Source organism: Pseudophryne corroboree, assembly GCF_028390025.1.
Source record: "Pseudophryne corroboree isolate aPseCor3 chromosome 3 unlocalized genomic scaffold, aPseCor3.hap2 SUPER_3_unloc_85, whole genome shotgun sequence".
Lineage (NCBI taxonomy): Eukaryota > Metazoa > Chordata > Amphibia > Anura > Myobatrachidae > Pseudophryne > Pseudophryne corroboree.
In genome coordinates this window covers 188,005-206,216 of record NW_026967580.1, presented here as the reverse complement: position 1 = coordinate 206,216, position 18,212 = coordinate 188,005, and the positions used below count along the sequence as shown (strand labels likewise).

General features: G+C 44.8%; 1 protein-coding gene across 1 annotated transcript in view; it reads right to left on the bottom strand.

Moving 5' to 3' along the window:
- Positions 1-614: 614 nt before the first annotated feature.
- The window catches only part of LOC134984835 (zinc finger protein ZFP2-like), a 168,954-nt gene continuing 151,356 nt past the window's right edge, over positions 615-18,212 (bottom strand). Inside the window, exon 7 of the mRNA XM_063950310.1 lies at positions 615-3,250. Within this exon, the coding sequence (XP_063806380.1) occupies positions 2,361-3,250 (890 nt within the window). The 3' untranslated portion in view covers positions 615-2,360. The remainder of the gene's footprint in view (positions 3,251-18,212) is intronic.

The window sequence follows — 18,212 nt, the reverse complement described above, 5'->3', positions numbered from 1 at the left end:
GTATAATTCTTTAGATATAAGCCCACTAGCGTTTTTTTCTAAACCCCCTAACCAGTCATTGCAATTTGCTTAATGGCACACCTCCAACCAGATTAGCTAATCTTTGATATTAACACTTTTGGATTATTCCCTCTATCGGTTGGTTCATACATATAAGGATCATAAAACAATTATCATTTGGGCCTGTGCATAGTCCCTCAGACTTAACGTCTTCCCTGGAAATACTTGTGGATGGAGCCCTTCATTCGCTTTGCCAGGATTCAAGGGTGGTCAATCTGTTGAAATCAGAGCACTACATTTAGGCCACCGTGCTCGATCCTAGGTTTAAAGCCTACGTTGTATCTCTCTTTCCGGACACAAGTCTGCAGAGGTGGAAAGACCTGCTGGTAAGAAAATTGTCAACTCAAGCGGAACGTGACCCGCCAACAGCTCCTCCTTCATTTTCTCCAGCAACTGGGGTTGTGAGGAAATGGATAACATTTCCGAGCCCACCCACTGGACACAAAAGTAACACTACAAGTGACACATTAACAGGAAATTGTTTCTGTCACCATAGCGACAATTATCTGGAAATAAGATAATACACAGACACATAAAAAGACTCAATGGAAATCTTTTGTTTTTAAACAACTTTATTTCATATCTTTAATACACAGATTTTTCTCTATATTTTAAATTTAAAAAATACTTTACTCTGCACAACATGGATAAAATATCCTTAAAGCACAGAAACAATTCAAGTTACATTATAGCATTGCAGGTAAGTATAACAGATAGATATCAGGAGAGCCAAAACCCTATGGGGGTCATTCAGGCCCAACCGCAATAGCGGCCCGCAGCAGTTTACTGGTGGTGACAAAATGCACGTGCGCAGTGGCCGCACAGACACACACATTGTGGCCGCATCCCTGAAGGGTGAACGTGGGCGGGCCAGGACCATTTTCCAGGGGCTGCATGATGTCACATCTGCGATCATCTCTGATTAACCCCCTGTAAGCTTCCAGAGTGCACCTCATATCTCATATTTTCAAAGTTACTACAAATGATACGAGATCGGTAGCAGCACTACTTTCAGGATTATTACACAGAACACACATAAAGGCTGACACAGCAAATAACATTAACACATACAAGGGATTAATTAGAAATAAGGAAGTATAATCATCACTAAGTCTAATTATCAACTGATTCTGTGCGGGACCCATACACCTCGTTACTGTCTCCAGCAGCCCCTGGTACTGCACTGCAGCCATCCACCCTGTCTCCCCCCCCCACTACTGCCACATCTCACCCCACAACTGCCACCCACCTTGTCCTCTGTCACTACTGCCACCCTCCTTATCCTCCCCCACTACTGCCACTGCCCTGTCTTCCCCTCTGACACCTTAGCGCTGCTTGGGGACAATATTACTCACAGACAGTGCCTCCGGCAGCCCCCGCTACAGCACTACTGCCACCACCCTCTCTGCCCCTCTGACATCTCAGAACTGCTTGGGGATTCTTGGTACTGCTGGTAACAGTCCTTTGTCTCCAGATGGAAGTAAGCAAGCAGGGCAGTAAGGAGGTAGAAGCTGCTTCTGTTACCATGGACCCTGGTCATGTAGGGCTGGGAGAGTCAGTAAGATTATGTAATAGAGTCACCATCTTACAGGCAGCCGGTGAAGGGAGCAGAGATTGGGTGTTATGTGGCAGGAACGGGCTGGTTAGGTAATAGCCTGGTTGCTGCATTCTGTACAAGCTACAAGCGGTGCAATTATTTTGCTGGGTGACCCAGGTAGAGGACATTGCAGTAGTCTATGTGTGATGATACAAGTGCATGTATGACTGTAGGAAGATATTCTGAGGGAAATAAGTGCTGGAGTTTGGCTATGTTCCTCAGATGAGGATCTGATTGTGGCTGATACGTGATGTCTAAGTGTCACTCCACCATCCAGGACACCAAGATTTCGCACATGATCAGCATTTTGTAACTCTGTACCCACAAGCGTATGTCTGGTTGGTAACAAAGCTGAGCTGTAGCCCTGCCCTTTGTCGGTGAGCTTCTACCATATGGACCTGTTTCACCAAGACTGTGTCACAGCCAACTGGCATCACCCACACCTGGAGCTCAGCTAGACAACCATTTAGGATTGGTACTGGGTTCTCAGTACCTGGAGCAAAACACAGGTCATCTGCAGAGCAGTGGTAGATGAGGGCATGACATCTGATTATTTCACCCAGTGGTAACATGTATATTGCAAAAAGCATAGGAGATAGGATAAGAACCTTGAAGAACAACGCATGGCAATGATAAGTATACTCCAGAAGATTAAAATGGTTCCTCACCTGAGTGATGTCTATTGTGTGCAACAAGAGCTTATTTATTTCTCAGAGTTTGGAAATGGACTCTCACCTGTGTGACTTTGCTGATGTGTAACAAGTTGTGATTTCCGTGTAAAACATTTTCTACACTCAGAGCAAGAAAATGGTTTCTCACCTGTGTGAGTTCTCTGATGTCTAACAAGATGTAATTTGTGAGCAAAACATTTCCCACACTCAGAGCATGGAAATGGCTTTTCACCTGTGTGACTTTTGTTATGTCTCACAAGATTTAATTTTTGTGTAAAACATTTCCCACACTCAGAGCAAGAAAATGGCTTCTCACCTGTGTGACTTCTCTGATGTATAACAAGATGTGATTTACTTACAAAACATTTCCCACACTCAGAGCAGGAAAACAGCTTCTCACCTGTGTGACTTCTGTTATGTCTAACAAGATCTGATTTGTTTGCAAAACAATTCCCACACTCAGAACATGGAAATGCCTTCTCACCTGCGTGACTTTGCTGATGTGTAACAAGATGTGATTTCCGTGTAAAACATTTCCCACACTCAGAACAAGAAAATGGTTTCTCACCTGTGTGACTTCTGTTATGTATAACAAGATGTGATTTACTTACACAACATTTACCACACTCAGAGCAAGAAAATGGCTTCTCACCTGTGTGACTTCGCTGATGTGTAACAAGTTGTGATTTGCAGGTAAAACATTTCCCACACTCAGAACATGGATATGGCTCCTCACCTGTGTGACTTCTGTGATGTATAACAAGACCTGATTTGTGTGCAAAACATTTTCCACACTCAGAACATGGAAATGGCTTCTCACCTGTGTGACTTCTCTGATGTATAACAAGGTGGGATTTCCAGGTAAAACTTTTCCCACACTCAGAGCAAGAAAATGGCTTCTCACCTGTGTGACTTCTGTGATGTGTAACAAGATCTGATTTGTGTGCAAAACATTTCCCAAACTCTGAACATATCAGTGGCCTCTCACCTGCCTTACCTGTGTGTGGGTTAATAGGCTTTGTGTTCTGTGTAAAACATTTGACATCTATAGAACACGGAAACACTGTATCCACTCTCAGAGCTGTAACAGATGCACCAATATCAGAGTGATCAGGAGAACATTCCCCAGGATCAGGGGGATCAGCTGATAGAGCTGGATGTATAATTGGGGTAATGGGGTTATCTCCTGGAGAATCCTGTCTACTGTCATTATCTTTTATGTCACAATCCGGGGATAACATTTGATGTCCTTCTGAGATATTCCTGCTTGTGTGTCCATCTGCTGGAAATAAAACACATTATGGAAATGTGACATTTTCTGTAACAATATTAATCTTGTAAACAATAGGAGAAGACGACTCTCTGGGACACTTAATTGTAAATGTGTGTGTATAATAAAACATAACTTTTAATGAAGGCTTTATAATATTGTGTCTCAGACGATCATTGTGTCCAACCTGAGAACACTCACAATAACAAATGTAATATTATAATAAGACTTAGATATATCTCTCTCTTGTACTGGTAACTAACCATGAAGTATAAATGGAGATGTAGTCACTCGCCAAGTCCTATGTCAGCACCAATGTAAAACAATGGATGGGGAACATATCGTATGAATTGGAGATTCTAGATGAACAATAACATCAGTCATATGAGCTGATGGATCAGAGAAATGTCTCCTAACGTTACTCCTGGAAGCATTGGTAAGGAAGCATTCCTTTATGTGTGTGCCCATATGCTGGTAAGCCTGTACATGTGTTACTCACCCTTATATAAGGTATATTGCTACAGCAGAGTAGGTGTGGAACAAGGTACTTTACATGCAATACACCATATGATACCCTGTAATCATCATCATCACCTGCTAGGTTATAATCTACTTTCTCTGACGTCCTAGAGGATGCTGGGGTCCATTTAGTACCATGGGGTATAGACGGGTCCTTTGAGAGCCACTGCCACTTTAAGAGTTTAATAGTGTGGGCTGGCCCCTCCCTCTATGCCACTCCTGCCAGACTCAGTTTAGAAAATGTACCCGGGGGAGCCAGTCACAGCTAGGGGAGCTCCTAGAAGTTTTATTAGTTTTTTATTTTCTAGAGTTAGTTAGGTTTCAGGAAGGCTGCTGGCAACAACCTCCCTGCTTCGTGGGACTTAGGGGGGGGGGGGGGTCGGGAATAGGAACCAACTTCCTGAAGAGTTAATGGTTCCCTAGTCCGCTGACAGGACACTGAGCTCCTGAGGGTGCTGATCGCAAGACCACGAGGCGACTGCTCACTCCCGCAGCATGGCCACCACCCCCTAACAAAGCCAGAAGAAAGTAAAGTGGTGTCAGTCAGTGTATGTGTTCCCTCCACTTCCACTCATCCCAAGGATTCTCAAACTTATAAAAAGATCAAGAGTTCCAGCGACCGTCATTGCTCTGAACTGGCCAAGGCGTGCTTGGTACGCGGATCTTCTAGCATTACTGCTGGAGGATCTGAGGCCTCTTCCTCTTCAAGAGGACCTTCTACTGCAGGGGCTGTTTGCCTATCAAGACTTACAGCAGCTACGTTTGACGGCATAGAAGTTGAACACCAGATCTTAGCTCGAAAGGGCATTCCGAATAAGGATATTCCTACTCTGATCCAAGCTAGGAAGGGGGTAACGTCTACGCATTACCATCGGATTTGGAAAAAGTATGTGTCTTGGTGTGAATCCAAGAAGTTTCCTATGGTGGAGTTTCAACAGGGACATTTTCTCCTCTTTCTGAAGTCGGGTGTGGATGTTGGCCTACGCTTGGGCTCCATCAAGGTCCAGATTTCGGCATTGTCTATTTTCTTCCAGAAACAATTGACTGCTATCCCTGAGGTTCAGACTTTCTTGAAAGGAGTTCTGCACATCCAACCACCATTTGTGCCTCCTATGGCACCTTCGTATCTAAATGTGGTGCTGCAGTCCCTGCAATCGGATTGGTTCGATCCTTTACAGGAGGTTGACATAAAGTTTCTTACTTGGAAGACGGTCATGTTGTTGGCCTTGGCTTCTGCCAGACGTGTGTCAGAATTGGGCGCATTGTCGCACAAGAGCTCCTACTTGATTTTCCATGAGGATAGAGCTGAGCTCAGAACGCGTCAGCAATTTCTCCCTAAGGTTGTGTCGGCTTTTCAACCAACCTATTGTGGTGCCAGTGGCTACTGACACCTCAATTACCTCAAAGTCCTTGGATGTCGTGCGGGCTTTGAAAATATATGTGAAGAGAACTACTCGTCCCAGGAAGTCGTATGCACTATTTGTATTTTATGATCCTAACAAGATTGGGTGTCCTGATTCTAAGCAGACAATTCAGGCTGGATCAGGCTCACTATCCTGCATGCTTATTCCTTGGCAGGACTGCCAATTCCAAAATCTGTTCAGGCCCACTCTACCCGTAAAGTGGGTTCTTCCTGGGCAGCTGCCCGGAGTGTCTCGGTCTATTCAGCTTTGTCGAGCAGCTACTTCGTCAGGGTCGAACACGTTTGTTAAGTTTTAAAAGTTCTATACTTTGGCCTCTAAGTACCTCATGTTTGGTCAAGCATTTCTGCAGGAACCTTAGCACTCTCCCGCCTGTACTGGGAGCTTTGCTACATCCTCATGGTACTAAATGGACCCCAGGATCCTCTAGGACGTAAGAAAAAATAGGATTTTAATTACCTACCAGTAAATCCTTTTCTCGTAGTCCGTAGAGGATGCTGGGCGGCCGCCCTGTGCTTCGTATTCCGGCATTGTTATTTGGTTCAGTATTGTTGGTTCAGCTGTTGCTGAACTGTTCCAAGTTGGTTAGCTTGGCTTTCCTTTTTGTTATGCGTGAGCTGGTGTGAATCTCACCATCTGTGTATTTCCTTCTCTCGAAGTATGTACGTCTCCTCTGGCACAGTTTCTAGAGGGAAGGGTCAGCTTACACTATTAAACTCTTAAAGTGCCAGTGGCTCCCAAAGGACCCATCTATACCCAAGGGTACTAAATGGAACCCAGCATCCTTTACAGACTAAGAGAAAAGGATTTACTGATAGGTACTTAAAATTCTATTTTTACACCCCCATCATCAGTGTCTTACCTCTAAATCCTCAATAGTAATAAGGATGATGTGTGTACGTTAAGTATGATATAGAGAATTACATATCAGAATCTATACAGCTGCCACCATACTTCTGCTTCTCATACGTGTGCTACTGGCAGCAGTGAACATCTGAGTGAGAGTGCAGGGAACACAGCAGTCTGATGAGAGAGATTAGATCTGCCTTTGCAGTGATATTCCACACCTGTCACCCATGTTAGTATATAAAACAATAAATAAGAGGGGCATGGCCTGAGTCCATCCAGACGTGCTTTCTGGAGCTCTCCTCAGTAAGTGGCTTCTTATCTAACGTACCTGATAACTCTCAGTCGCTGCTGGGACCAAGACCCAATCTATTAAATCCACCACTCCTACTGCCCTAAAGCCGCTTGCTCTGCTCACTCGAGGCACTGTTCACTGCCGCAGCCTAGTGACGCCTATGAAGCCATGGGCTGTATTCTGGGGCTGTGCACGCCTGGTCTTTCCTGCACGCTCCAGACACCTGACTTGGAGGCGCTTTTGGCTAAGGCGGGAGTACTTGCTCTCCATATAACACAGGTGCTCAGCTCCCGCTACTACTGGGGACAGAACGGTCTGCCCACAGTCACTGGCGCCCGGCTGTGATATTGGGAAGTAAGGTGGCTGCCATTTTATATCTGGTGTCGGCCATCGCATGCTTTGCCTTCTGCCTTCAATAAGGCTTAATATAAATAAGTGTCCCGACGGCTGGACCGGGGTCACTACATTAAATTGAAGCATTTGCTTGGAGGTGAAACTACCTTCTATTTATATGGTACCACTATAATCTACTTCCTCTCAGTCTACATGCAGAGCCCAGTATCAAGTATCGTCTGAGTACAGCTCATTACACTCTGATTACAACCTCACAGTATATTGGCCCTCATTCCGAGTTGATCGCTCATTGCCGTTTTTCGCAGCGCTGCGATTAGGTGAAAAATCGGCAATTCTGCGCATGGTGCGCAGCACTAAGTACTTTCACACAAAACTATGCAGTTTTACACAAGGCCGACCGACGTTTTTTCATCGCATCGAGTGATCGTAGTGTGATTGACAGGAAAAGGGTGTTTCTGGGCGTAAACTGACCATTTTCCGGGAGTGCGCTAAAAAACGCAGGCGTGCCAGGTAAAAACGGATGAGTGGCTGGCCGAACGCAGGGCGTTTGTGACGTCAAACCAGGAACTAAACAGACTGCAGTGATCGCAAGGAAGGAGTAAGTCTCGAGCCACTCTGAAACTGCAGGAAAATATTTAGTAGCAGAACTGCTAACCTTTCGTTCGCACTTCTGCTAAGCTAAGATACACTCCCAGAGGGCGGCAGCCTAGCATGTGCACTGCTGCTAAAAGCAGCTAGCGAGCGATCAACTCGGAATGAGTGCCATTATTTTGTGGATTTATCCACTGAATATATTTTGCCATTTGTGTCTCTCTGGACTGAGTACTTCACGTCTGTGATCACGCTGACCTCTAATGGAATTTCTCGGTCATTACTGTGTTATTTGAGTTGCAATACATCATGTTTACTTGAAATTTTGGCACGGATGCCCCCGTCACACTAAGAATGTCATTTTGAACGGAGTCATCCTGACAGCTTACTACTGCTCCTTTTATTTATAGATCGTTTGTATTTTCCTATCTCTGAGAGGTCAGTCTCTTTGTAGCCGGCTTATCATGCCTCCAAAAAAGGTTAAAAGGTACCAAATCGGCCCCACCTGTCCATTTCTTTGGTACCTTAAATTCAGGTGGTTCTTCTGAGACCACTACATCATCTGCTTCTTCTTGTCAGACGCACAGCCCAGCTGTAATGGCTGAAGACATCTTAAGACACTCTAGATGGTCCTGTTACTCTACGCTCTATACATCGTACAGAATAAGATGAATGAGATTGCTGCATCTCACAAAGATCTGATTTCAGCACATGACACCCTTCAGGAAGACACGGTCTCTATACGTGATAAAGTCATTGATTTAGAAGACAGGTCTAGGAGAAAAAATATCACAATAATGGGCATTCCGGATTCTGTTACAAATGCTGAGCTTTATGATTATGCCACGGTCCTCTTTTCAGAAACTTCCACTGAAGGCTTCTGCCGCGGACCTTCTTATTGATAGGATCCATACACTCCCAAATTCCAAACAGGCCCCTATCCAAGCACCGAGGGACACTCTGCTCAGGGTCCACTTTTTTCATATTAAAGAATGCATTCTACAGGCTGCTTTCCCTTCCTCATCCACAGCTGAGTGCCTGGATAATCTGTAGATATTTCCACATATTTCTCTTGTGACACTGGCCAAAAGGCGTCCATTCCACCCAAGGAAATGTACAATACAAATGGGTAGTTCCTACTAAGGTTATTGTTATTGCGAAACGGCGTCTTCGCAGTGATACCTTAAACTGAGGATGGCCCTGCTATTCTGAAATAATAGGATTTTAATACCTACTGGAAAATCCTTTTCTTGTAGTGCGTAGGGGATACTGGGATGGTTTTAGTACCATGGGGTATAGATGGGGTCCATTGGAGCCTGCACTTTAAAACTTCTTCAGAGTGTGATGGCTCCTCCCCTCTATGCCCCTCCTGTAGACATAGTCTAGGAAAACCGTGCCCGAGGAGACGGACATACTTTGAATGGCGGAAAAGAGACAAGAAAGTGGTGAGAGAACGAACCAGCACACAACATAACAAGAGGATAGCAACACTAACCACAACTTGAACATAGGGACAGCAAAAGCAGACCCAAACTACAACACACAAGAACGACTCTTGCTGAAAAATATCAAAGCACAGAGGTGGGCACCCAGTATCCCCTATGGACTACGAGATAAGGATTTACTGGTAGGTATTAAAATCCTAATGTTCAAGGGGATACTGGGATGGTCTTAGTACCATGGAGAAGTTGCAAAATCCCAAACTGGGTGGGAGAGTGCTGAGACCCCATCAAAACTGATTGACCAAACTGAAGATCCTCAGTAGCCAAGGTGTTAAACCTTTAAAACTTTACAGCGTGTTCGAACCCAACCAAGTAGCTGCCCAGCATAACTACAAAGCCGAGACACCCCGGGCAGCCACCTAGGAAGAACCCACTGACCGTGTGAGTGGGCTTGAACAGACCTAGGCAGCGGCAAAGCCGCCGAAGAGTGAGCCTGTTGGATCGTAAGCCTGATCCAACACGCAATAGACTGCTTCGAAACAGGACAACCAATCTTTGAAGCATCATAGAGAACAAAAAGCAGTCTGATTTTCTGAGACGAGCTGACCTCTTGACATAAATCTCCAAAGCCCGAACCACGTCCAAGGACATTGGTGTAACAGACGTGTCAGTGACAACCAGAACCATCATCGGCCAATTGATATGAAATGCTAATACCACCTTAGGCAAGAACTTCTAGCAAATTTTAGGCACCGCTCTATCCTCATGAAACACGAGAGGAGGACTCTTACAGGATAAGGCCCCTAATCCCAAAACACGCCTCACTGAGGCCAAGGCCAACAACATGACAGCCTGCCATGTCAAATACTCCATGTCCACCTTGTGGAAAGGTTCAATCAAACCGATTGGAGAAAGGCCAGAATCAACTTGAGAACTCACGGCGCTGTGGGAGGCACAAAGGGTGGTCGAATAAGAAGGACACCTGTCAAGAACATCTGGACCACTGGGAAAACAGCCAATTGTTCCATGGAAAAAAAGACAAGGCTGAGATTTGAAATTTTATGGAGCCTAAACGTAGGCCCACATCGACAACAGCCTGCAGGAAGTGCAAGATATGTCCCAGATGAAAATCCACAGTAGAATACTGTTGACCCTCAAACCGAGAGACAGATTTCTTCCATATGCAATGGTAATGTTTTGATGCGACCATCTGGCCGGCTTGGAGCATAGTCGAGATAACCTAGCCCGGAATCTCTTTCCTGGCAAAAATCCTCCCAATATACTTCCATTGCATCAAACGTAGCCGTGGTAAGTCTGGATAGACGAACGGCCCCTGTGTAAGACGATCATCCTGAATTGGCAGAGGGCAGGGTCCTACGAGTAATAAGGCTAGAATGTCTACATACCAAGCCGTGTGGGGACAGTCTGGGGCACTCAGAATTGCCTGAACCCTGTCCCTTTAAGTCCTTTGAGAACTCTTGGAATTAGAGGAACTGGAGGGAACAAGTACACCAACCAGTAAATCCACGGTTTCACCAGAGAGTCCACTGCTGTGGCCTGTGGATCCCTTGTACCAGAACAGTAACGCAGAAGCTTCTTGGTCAGCTGAGAAACCAACAAGTCGATTTGCGGGTAGCCCACATTGATGAAATATCTTCTGAAACACTTGCGGGTAGAGGCCCCATTCCCCCAGGTGCAGATCGTGTCTACTGAGGAAGTCTGCTCCCCAATTGTCTACTCCCAGGATTAATATGGCGGAAATGGCTTTAGGATTACGCTCCACCCAGAGGAGTATATGTGACACCTCCCTTATTGCAGCACTGCTGTTTGGACCTCATTGTTGGTTTATGTAAGCCACAGTTGGTGCGTTTTCCGACCATACCTGTATGGCCTGATAATGAAGGATATAAAGAGGTCAGCAAAAGGGCATTATAAATTGCCTTGAGTTCCAAAACATTTATTGAAAGGGAAGCCTCTTGATCAGACCACCTTCATTGGAACCAAGCCCCTAGGGTTACTGCACCCCAACCATGGAGGCTTGCATCCGTTGTCATCAGAATCCTATCCTGAATTCGGAAGTGTCGACCCTCCAGGAGGGAGATCAGCAACCACCATAAGAGGGAAATCCTGGCGTTTGGTGAAAGGCATATCATGTGGCGCATGTGCAGATGTCACCAAGACCATTTGTCCAGCAGATCCAGCTGGAATGGTCGTGCATGGTCTCTACCGTACCGAATTGCGTCGTAGGAGGCCATCATCTTTCCCAGTAAGCATATGCAAAGATGTACCGAGATTTTGTTCAGCTTCAAAATGGAACGTACCATCGTCTGAATTATCTTTGCCTTGTCCATAGGAAGGAACACCTTCTGAGACACCGTGTCCAGTATCCTTACCAGGAACTGAAGCCTCTGCGTAGGTTCTAGGTGGGATTTCTGCAGATTGAGAATCCACCCATGATCCTTGAGTAGTCGTGTTGGAAGGCTGATCTTTTCCATCAACTGTGCTCTGAATATCCCTTGTCAAATGGGTATACGATGTCTTCTCCAGATTATGCAGGCCTATGAGTCCTTTCGTTCAGGTGAATCTTCTCGTTATAAATGGCTCCCAGTTCATGTCAAAATGGAGAGAAATAAGAGAGAAAAGAAATGTGTAGCACCGTTTACAACAGCTAGAATCGAGAATTACACACAATGAAAGTTTTTAAGGGCGTACCCCACTCACACAGAAACAAGTAAGTGGGTTCCCGTAAAGGTATCTTTATTGCTAGTTTTTTTCTCCAATCCCCTCAGGTTAGGTTCACGTAATTAAGCGTGCCTGAATCTCACACCACACCAGGTACTGTAAACACGTAGGGGTAGCGTCTGAGGCAATTTCAATGCGTACCCTCACTTACACAGAGCAAAGCCAGAACATTCATATAACGGTTTCTTTATATCAACAAAAATCCTCAGGTGCGTACCCCAACTCACTCAGTAAACGATGAATGACTCCTATAAAGGTTTCTTTAAATAGATTCACTGGTATCCCTTTGGTGGATCCACAAGAGGAAAAGGAACTCTTTCTCCCAAATGCCAGACCAGAGTCATGAAAAAAATCCTTCTTTCTAAAACAGGTTTTTTATTCCAGACATAGTCCAAATTCATACAAAGAAATCACCAGACATGGTGACAGAAAAAATAAAAAAGTAAAAATTTAAAAGTACAATAAAAATTCCAAAGGCAAAATTTGAGATAATAATCGGCGTGATTATTCCCTTTTTCCAGAAAACTACTCACAGTACAGTCGTCCGACGCATTTCGGTCTCGAATGGACCTTAATCATGAACTATCTGCACTGTGAGGAGTAAGCAAAATTAATTTTCATTGTAATTAATGATGTCATTTCCGGCTACTCATTCATTGGATGTTCATAGCATAAATATGCTTACTTATTTTTATTGTACTTTTAAATTTTTACTTTTTTATTTTTTCTGTCACCATGTGTGGTGATTTCTTTGTATGAATTTGGACTATGTCTGGAATAAAAAACCTGTTTTAGAAAGAAGGATTTTTTTCATGACTCTGGTCTGGCATTTGGGAGAAAGAGTTCCTTTTCCTCTTGTGGATCCACCAAAGGGATACCAGTGAATCTATTTAAAGAAACCTTTATATGAGTCATTCATCGTTTACTGAGTGAGTTGGGGTACGCACCTGAGGATTTTTGTTGATATAAAGAAACCGTTATATGAATGTTCTGGCTTTGCTCTGTGTAAGTGAGGGTACGCATTGAAATTGCCTCAGACGCTACCCCTACGTGTTTACAGTACCCCATGTGGTGTGAGATTCAGGCACGCTTAATTACATGAACCTAACCTGAGGGGATTGGAGAAAAAAACTAGCAATAAAGATACCTTTACGGGAACCCACTTACTTGTTTCTGTGTGAGTGGGGTACGCCCTTAAAAACTTTAATTGTGTGGAATTCTCGATTCTAGCTGTTGTAAACGGTGCTACACATTTCTTTTCTCTCTTATTTCTCTCCATTTTGACATGAACTGGGAGCCATTTATAACGAGAAGATTCACCTGAACGAAAGGACTCATAGGCCTGCATAATCTGGAGAAGACATCGTATACCCATTTGACAAGGGATGTGTTAAGTCTCATTACCTTTTTCTTTTTTTACGCACCCTGGACACAGATAAATACCAACACTTGCTTCTTCTATATATTGTTTTGGTAAAATCTGTGATTTTTACATAGGTATTTTGTCAGTGGACGGGCTGCTGTGCGCCAAACTTGTAGACCCTCCCTATTTTCTCTTTTTTTTGTGCTCTGAATATAGCCACTATGAGATCGTCCAAGTATGGAACGATGTTCACTTCCTGCTTGCGGAGTTGTAGCAACATCTCTGCCATCACCCCTGATAACACCCTCAGTGTCATTGAGAGACCGAAAGGCAAGGCCTGGATCTAGTAGTCAATAGTAAATTGTTGAATACACCGTTGGCGCTCCCACTCTAAGAAAATTATGTGAAAGTCTTAATGGATAGTTCAAAAAATAAATTCTCTGTTTCACTTGGAAAATTCTTTTTTTCTTCTTCTTCTTTCTAGATGACAATTCTTCTCCCACAACTAGTTCAGAATTATTCCTTATATGGAGGTATTTGTCATAAAGAGAAGAGAAAAGCACATATAGTGTAGTAGTTCAAAAAAGTTGGTTTATTTAGTTAAAATTCATAAGATACTCGTATCCAATAAAAGTGACAGATTCACTGTATAGTAAAATTGGAACCGTACCGTGTCATGCTCCCAGCATGGGGCGATGAGAAGAGCAAAAAATTGGAAGGTTCCGGAATTCCTTCCTCCTCCCCTCATGCAAAACACCGTCCGCAGGACCTGGTAGGGTTCTCCTGGTACTTTAGATGCAGGTAGATGGATCATGCAGTGCCGCCTTAGTCTTTTGGGTGATTGGGAGTCACCAGAATACACCCAGGCCGCCTCCATTTTTATTAAGCGCTATTCTCTGTTCCATTTATATTTTGCCTTCTGGATCTAGTAGTGACTGTCCTGCAGTGCAAACATGAGGTAAGCCTGAAGAGGCAGCCATATTGGGATGTGAAGATATGCATCCTTAATATCCAGAGGAACCAGGAATTCCCCTTCTTCCATGTCACGCTTGGCTTGAGTTGGGGATCTGATGACTGATCATTGACTGGGGGAGCAGCTATCGGTAAAGGAAGGAGACAAGGTGGCTGAATGTAGTTCTTACACATGGATTGAAGACTTGGGCCTGAATATGTAGAGGAGTAGGCAATGAGGACAATGACCGAGAATGATACACTGAATAAAGAGGAATTCAGTTTTAATGAGACCTCAATCATACACAACGACTCGGAGAGAAGTCTGAGTGAATTCTGAAAGGTTAGTGACTTGTAAACGATGCTGAAGAATACTGAATGAAAAGATGACTTGTGATTTTTAAACAATGCTGAAGAGAGGATCGCTGAGAGCACCATCCGTAAACGGAGACCCTCTACCAGACAGAGGGCCCAGTGGTTAAATCACAAGAGCAGGTGAACTGGGAGCAAAGGACTGCAATAACAGAACTGACCACCAGGTGGACACAACAGACCTGGGATACCAGGGGTTAACCTGGCAGAGTGCTCTGCAGGGCACCTTACAGCAGCAAGTAGCTTGAAGTACTGGCAACATAGCTAAGCATCAACCCCTTTTTATAAGGGAAGCCTGTATCGGATTGGCTGGTTATGAACTGGGATAGCTATTGACTTGGATTGGTCTCCAACATGGTGGCTACCTGCACAGAGGACACATGTGGAACCAGCACACAGCCACTACCTCTGGCCTCAGCCTCCCAGACACCACACTCCAGCAACAGTACACTTGGAAAAAGACACCTCCGGCTGCCATGCTCCGCTCCCCAGGACCCAGACCCTGGCCTCTATACACCCGGCAGCCGCACCGAAGGACCTTGCTGCTGTAGCTCCTATTGATCGCAGCGAAACCAACCAGCTAAGAGGAAGGCTGCAGGGACTAGAACCCGTGGCAAGACTCCCGATGCTGACAGTATCCCCCTTTTTAGGGTGGTCTCCGAACACCCACGCTGCTTAGTGAGATTCTTGGCATGAAAGGCACAACTCAGTCTTGGAGCATGAACATCCTCTGCAGCCACCCAGGATCTTTCCTCCGGACCATATCCTCTCCAATCTATGAGATACTGGAGACGACCATACCTCTTGCGGAAGTCAAGAAACTTATGAACTTCGAATTCATCATTTTGAGCAGCTTGAACCTTGGGAGATTAAGGGAAGGCTGCCCAAAAATTATTTGGTACAAGAGGATTTAACAGAGAAATGTGAAAGGTATTGGGAATTTTCAAATAGGGAGGCAGTTTCACCTTGTAAGAAACAGGATTCAACACTTTTTTAATAGGATACAGACCGATGAATCTTGGAGCAAACTTTTTGGTAGAAACTTTGAGTCTGAGGTTTCTGGTGGATATCCAAACACGATCTTCCACTTTGAGACTAGTAACAGCCCTATGTTTCCGATCAGCGTAGGTCTTTTATTTCTGTGAAGTCTTAAGTAGCGCCTTATGAATTTGTCTCCAAATCTTAGTGAACTGACGAAGAGTGGATTCAGCAGCAGGAACCTCAAGAGGTGGGAGAGATTAGAAAGAAGGAACTCGTGGATGAAAACTACAGTTAATGAAGAAAGGAGTGGAATTGGTAGAAGAATGATATAGGCTATTGTATGCAAACTCAGCAAATGGGAGGTAATCCGTCCAGTCTTCCTGAGCAGGGGACATGAACATCCGTAACAAAGTTTCCAGATCTTGGTTGACTCTTTCAGTCTGTCCGTCAGTCTGGGGATATTAGGCTGAAGAGAAGTTCAACTTGATTCCTAGGACAGAGCTGAGAGCTTTCCAGAACATGGTGACGAATTGGAGGACCCTGATCAGAAACTATTTCCTGTGGAAGGCCATGCAAATGAAAATTTTATGAGAAAAACAATTTGGATAGTTGAGGAGCAGAGGGTAAGACTGGTGAGGGGTATGAAGTGAGCCATCTTCAAAAATCATTACACAATGACCCAAATGGTGTTGTGCCCTCTGGAGACTGGCAAATCGGTTATGAAATCAATAGAGATGTGAGGCCAAGGCTTTTGAGGTGTTGGAAGTGGATGAAGATGATCCGAGGGAGATGTTCGTGGACTTGTATGTTGAGCACACTTGGAACAGGCTGCTACAAATTCAAAGACATCCGTTTTAAGATGAGGCCACCAGTAGAATCGCTGAATGAACTTGAGAGTCTTAAGACCACCAGTATGACTCATGAAAGATGAAGAATGAGACCACGTAAGCAATTTCCTGCAAAGTTAAGGTGCCACAAAAGTTCTCCCCAGATGAGCTAGAGGAACAGTACGAGTTGAAGCAAATGAAGCCGGATTCAGAATAAATTGTTTCTCAGAGGAGTTGAGTGAATCATCCATTTGAAAAGAACGAGAAAGTGCATCTGCTCTTCGATTTAAAGTTCCTGGGTGGTTAAAGAGTTTGAAGGAGAAGCAAGAGAAGAAGAGAGCCCACCTGGCTAGCCATGGGTTTAAACAACAAGCTGTCTGGAGGTACAGAATATTCTTGTGATCCATGATAACAGGGATAGGGTGTTGAGCACCCTCTAATAAATATCGCCACTCTTCAAAAGCTAATTTTATGGCCAACAGTTCTTGTTCACCAATAGCATCATTTTGCTCTGCTTGGGAGAATCTATGAGAAAAATATGCACAAGGATGACTTTTCTTACCTTCAAAGAGCTGAGAGAGAACCGCCCGACTCCCACCGAAGAAGCATCAACTTCCACCTGAAAGGGGCGACTGAGATCGGGTTGGCAAAGAATTGGAGCAGACATAAAGGCCTCTTAAGAACATGAAGGCTTTCAGAGCCTCGGGTGGCCAAATCAAAGGATTAGCTCTTTTCCTGGTTAATATGGTAATTCGGGCGATGACAGTGGAGTAGTTCTTGATAAATTTTTCGGTAAAAGTTGGCAAAGCCAAAAAATCGTTGGATCCCTTTTAGAGTGGTAGGAAGAGTCCAATCACGAATCGCTTGGACCTTGGTTGAATCCATCTGTAGCTCTTGTCTGGAGATGACATAACCGAGAAAGGAGATGGAGGGTACCTCAAAAGGTGCACTTTTCTAACTTGCAAAAAAAAATTCTTCCTAAGACCTCTTTGACTTGCTTACGATGGACCTTCAAATCTTTAGAAAAAATATGAGAATATTGTCCAAGTATACCACTAGAAAACTGTAAAGAAGATCTCTGAATATCTCGTTCACAAAGTTCTGGAAGACCGCTGGAGCATTGCAGAGACCGATGGCATCACTAGATGCCCATAATGCCTTGAGTCTACTTTTGAAGAGAAGATCGCTGTGAGCACCATAAAAAACATGGAGACCCTCTACCAGATGAGGACCCAGCGGTTAAACCGCAAGAGCAGGTGGACTAGGAGCAAAGGACTGCAATAACAGAACCGACCACCGGGCGGACTCAAGAGAACCAGGGTACCAGGGGTTAACCTGTGAGCGCGGAGCATGGGTACCTTACAGCAGCAAGTAACTTGAAGAACTGGCACCATGACTAAGCATCAACCCCTTTTTATAAGGGAAGACTGCACGTGAACTGGGATACCTATTGGCTTGGCTTGGTCTCCAACATGGTGGCTCCCTGCACAGAGGACACATGTGGAGCCAGCACACAGCCACTACCGCTGGCCTCAGCCTCCCAGACGCAGCACTCCAGCAACAGGACACTTGAAAACAGACACCTCCGGCTGACATGCTCCACTCCACAGGACCTGGACCCTGGCCTCCAGATGCCCGGAAGCTGCACTGGAGGACCTCGCTGCTGCAGCTCCTATCCGCCGCAGCGACACCAGCCAGCTAACAGGAAGGCCGCAGGGACCAGAACCGGAGGCAAGACTCCGGATGCTGACATTCCAGACCTGAGACCACCGCTCTCAGAGACTCCATTTTGAAGTGGAAAACTCAGAAGAACGGGATCAGTGATTTGAATTTAAGATCGTCCCTACCGAACCACCCGGTTTCGGCATCACAAACAGGCCGGAAAAATAACCCCTGTATTGGAGTTGAGG